This window comes from Buceros rhinoceros, unplaced genomic scaffold, assembly GCF_000710305.1.
Source record: "Buceros rhinoceros silvestris isolate BGI_N320 unplaced genomic scaffold, ASM71030v1 scaffold22587, whole genome shotgun sequence".
NCBI classification, from domain to species: Eukaryota; Metazoa; Chordata; class Aves; order Bucerotiformes; family Bucerotidae; genus Buceros; species Buceros rhinoceros.
In genome coordinates, this window is record NW_010420724.1 from 6,608 (window position 1) to 8,263 (window position 1,656).

At 50.8% G+C, this 1,656-nt stretch overlaps 1 protein-coding gene across 1 annotated transcript in view; it reads right to left on the reverse strand.

Annotated features, from left to right (window-relative positions):
* TNFAIP6 (tumor necrosis factor, alpha-induced protein 6) overlaps positions 1-1,427 on the reverse strand; it is a gene marked incomplete at its 5' end in the record, with an annotated part of 5,633 nt that extends 4,206 nt beyond the window's left edge. The window contains 2 exons of the mRNA XM_010139416.1: positions 73-234; positions 1,290-1,427. Coding sequence (XP_010137718.1) covers positions 73-234; positions 1,290-1,427 — 300 coding nt within the window. The remainder of the gene's footprint in view (positions 1-72; positions 235-1,289) is intronic.
* Between the last annotated feature and the right edge of the window lie 229 nt (positions 1,428-1,656).

The following is a 1,656-nucleotide window of genomic DNA, read 5'->3' on the forward strand; positions in this document are numbered from 1 at the left end:
CCCCCCGGCTCAGACAGCCTGTCTGTGGCACTGGAGGTACCGCGGAGAGCAGCGGGTGGTCGTCTCACGCACCGTTCGGGTTGTAGCAGTAGGCATCCCACCTCTCGCTTCTGTTGAGGCGAATCCCGTAATCGACGATACCGGTTCTCCCAAAGCCGCAGTTGGCTCCAGCTTTGACGATGGGGTAGCCGACCCTGCCCTTCGCCATCCAGCCAGCAGCGCACACGTGGAAACCTGCCACGAGGAGAAAAGGAGCCGTGGGTGTGTTAAATCAGTCCTAGGCAAGAAACTCTGCTGTTTGTTCAAGCAAGTGGAGCCTTCCTCAAGCTGATCAACGTCTTGGGTCGAATAGAAATGGAACTGCAGGAGGGAGCAGTGCTTTGAGAGGATCATTTGGAACACAGACTATAAAATCTCATTGTGTTCTCCACAATATGATTATCGGTTTGTCATTTGAAAACAAAACAGTGCAGATGCACCACGTAGTTTCCCAGGCAGTGACTTTTAAATGCTGTATCAGCATTTGTAACCAAATTATACCCTGGATGAATTATTTGTGTTTTCTGTTTCCCTTTTGAGGTCGTATAAATTTACTCAATCATATCTCAAGGGTTTGCAGCATTAAGTACTGAGAGTGACTCAAGTCCTGCCTACAGAAGACAGCCAGGAAAGCAGAGTATTTACTTAAAATACTTCCAATTTAAATACCTGGAATGCCTCAAGTATTTCTTGCTAGACAAAAAGATCCTGTTAATGCATTTCGTGGCTGAGAACTTAAGAGCCAAAGAATGCAACGATGTTCCTGTCTGGTAGAGACCAATTCCGTGTTTTCACTGAGACAACAGGAACATACTTGTGGCGTCCCAGGACTACGAGTTACTCAGAAGAGACAAAGGTCCTCTTTTGACATGTGTGCTGGTGGTGGGAGCCAGCTTCTGACTCAGTGCTGCAGCGTGCAGATTGCTGGGGCAGAGGATATTTTCCATTGTTTTCCCAAGGCTCTGAATGAATTGATAATTTCATGCTAGGAATCGAATGGAGATAGAGCAGAGCCCTCACTCGGCCCCGCCTCTCCCTCCTGATACAGAGACCAGCAAATACGGCTGGACTAGTCATGAAAACCTCTTGACCGATGGTTTGAAAAACAGCGATACACATTTCCTAGAGAAGCTCCCTGGGGAGAAACACCCTCCGCTGCCGCCGCAGGGTGCTGGAGCTGGGGAAGTCGCACTGCTTCCCAGCGCCGACATGAGCGATGGGAAACGAAACAGCCGTGATTTTTCCCAAACCTATTTTCCTCGCCGCCTCCAGCTGCTGGTACGTGGCCAGATGTCCTCCCTCGTATTCGCAGACCGCCTTCGCCTCCGCGTAGGTGAGCTGGTACTTCCCGGAGCGGGACTCCCTGTGATACACGCCGGCTGCTCGCTCTGTGGGACCACAGCAATACGTAATTTCAGCGCTGTACCTCAGCTACCCACCTTCTGCTCTCACTGCCCGAGACCTGCACGCAGGGCCGGTGCCCAGCTCAGAAGAGAAACACAAAACTTCCAGGTAGTAGCTGTGCTGCTTGGAAAGTGCCAGGAAAAGATACCCCTCCCAACCCCAAGGCATGTTTTTGCAGCCCAAAGGTGTGTTTTTGTGAGGGAGAAGTTTCGG